The 2,055-nt window shown below is 39.3% G+C and overlaps 1 protein-coding gene across 1 annotated transcript in view; it reads left to right on the forward strand.

The window, feature by feature from the left end:
- Positions 1-2,055, forward strand: part of LOC105523415 (ankyrin repeat domain-containing protein 20A2-like) — a gene marked incomplete at its 5' end in the record, with an annotated part of 97,325 nt that overhangs the window by 57,047 nt on the left and 38,223 nt on the right. Inside the window, one exon of the mRNA XM_011958228.1 lies at positions 850-987. Within this exon, the coding sequence (XP_011813618.1) occupies positions 850-987 (138 nt within the window). The remainder of the gene's footprint in view (positions 1-849; positions 988-2,055) is intronic.

Below are 2,055 nucleotides of genomic sequence, written 5' to 3' on the forward strand. Positions count from 1 at the left end.
TTTGGTACTGTAATCTTTTATTAGCTAAAGGGTTTTTATTAGTTTTATTAATTTTTTTTTGAGATGGGGTCTAGCTCTGTTGCCAGGTTGGAGTGCAGTGGTGTGATCTTGGCTCACTGCAACCTCCACCTCCCAGGTTCAAGCGATTCTCCTGCCTCAGCCTCCCAAGTAGCTGGGACTTCATGTGTGTGCCACCATGCCTAGCTAATTTCTGTATTTTTAGTAAAGACGGGATTTCACCATGTTGGCCAGGATGGTCTTGATCTCTTGACCTCATGATCTGTTCTCCTTGACTTCCCAGAGTGCTGGGATTACAGGCAAGAGTCACTGCACCTGGCAGTTTTTTTAATTTTTAAAATGTGGACTTTTAGTTTATGACTACTTCTATTGTCATTATTATTATTGTTGTTGTTGTTGTTGTTGTTTTCAGCCTGCAGATAACTCTTATCTGACCCCTAGCTGATTAGAATTATAATATGTCAGAGTAGGAAAGCAATGGGGAAATCTTCATCTAAATCTTTGCCTACTTTAGATGACTGACCTCAGCACTAGACCCTAGCTAGTACAGTTTCTTGGCCATCAGAGGACTGTAAGTTAGCAACTTGTATTATGTCATATGTCAGTGGGACAAGAGGCTTCCCTGTTGTCCCTTTCTTTTAGCCTTGGTGATAATTTACAAAGATGAATACTTGAGCACCCTAGATGTTTATAGACCCTAGCTAGTACATGCAAATGGTTATTACGTCTACACTGACAGATGGAAATGAAATTGGTAAAGTGTATCAAACTAACTGTTTAAAAAAGTCTTTATTAAAGTTCTTGAGTGGAGTTATTTCTTTGCTATTTTAGAACAGCCCTCATGCTTGCTGTGTACTATGACTCACCAGGTATTGTCAACATCCTTCTTAAGCAAAATATTAATGTCTTCACTCAAGACATGCATGGACAAGATGCAGAAGATTATGCTATTTCTCGTCATTTGACAAAGTAAGTGTTTATGTCAAAAGACCAGTTGATACTAAATTGAAGTTTAAAATAATTGCAACTACTCCGTCTTATACATTAGGTAAGAGTTCACAGTTTGGTTCAGATGGTTTGAAATAGCAATGAGTTTGTCTACTTTTAGCCAGAAATCAAGCAGCAGCCTAGTTAGTTCGAAGTAGAGTGCAAGATTTTTTCAGGATTTTTAAGACCTTTATCCCCAGTGATCTCAGTGTTGTCCATTTTATTCTAAGTATAATCCCCATGCATGGGATAAAAAGAGCCACATCTTTGATTTCTTTTCCTTTCCTTTCTTTCTTTTTTTATTTTTCTTTTCCCTTCTTCTTCTTCTTCTTCTTATTATTATTTTGTAGAGACAAGGTCTCACTCTGTTGCCCTGGCTGGTCTTGAACTCCTGAGCTCAAGTAATCCTCCTGCCTTTTCCTCTCAAAATGCTAGCCACCATGCCTGGCCTGACTTTTCTAATTAGTTATTGGGTCTTTAAATGTCCAATTTAGCAGAAAATCTTGTATTGTCTCCTTGGGCTGTCTCCTGTGTCTTCCTTCTTTGAATTTTCCAAGAAGCTAAGGGGTTCCCTAAGTTCAAGGAAGACAATCTTTCTTTACAAGTCAGAAGAACGGGAAAAAAGGCCGTTCCAACCATTCTGTTGTTTCCATGGACTCGCTTGCTGTTTAGCTGCCATTGTAACCCATCCTGCAATCTGATAATGATTGACCTTTGCCACCAGGATGCCTTCACTGATGCAGACCCCCTAGTTTTCATGGTGCTTCATATATAGAGTTCAAAGCTATGGTGTTTATTAGTTTATGTACTTATGGTCAGTCATTGTTCCCAGCACCCTGCTCTGCCAGCTAGGCCTCCTAGCTTTAGCTACACAAATACTGAGAAAGTTGATGCTTGCCCTACACTAAAAATCTTATCTGGAGCCCACCTCTTAGCTAGACTTAGCCTGGGCCTTCATGGTATGTTATCCTTTGAAAGCCATGTTTGTCTTTTCTTTAACCACTATTAGTTGGGATTGTTCTCCACAGTCAGGGATGTTCAAATAATGTT

Source organism: Colobus angolensis, unplaced genomic scaffold (genome assembly GCF_000951035.1).
Source record: "Colobus angolensis palliatus isolate OR3802 unplaced genomic scaffold, Cang.pa_1.0 Scaffold460, whole genome shotgun sequence".
In the NCBI taxonomy this organism is placed as follows: domain Eukaryota; kingdom Metazoa; phylum Chordata; class Mammalia; order Primates; family Cercopithecidae; genus Colobus; species Colobus angolensis.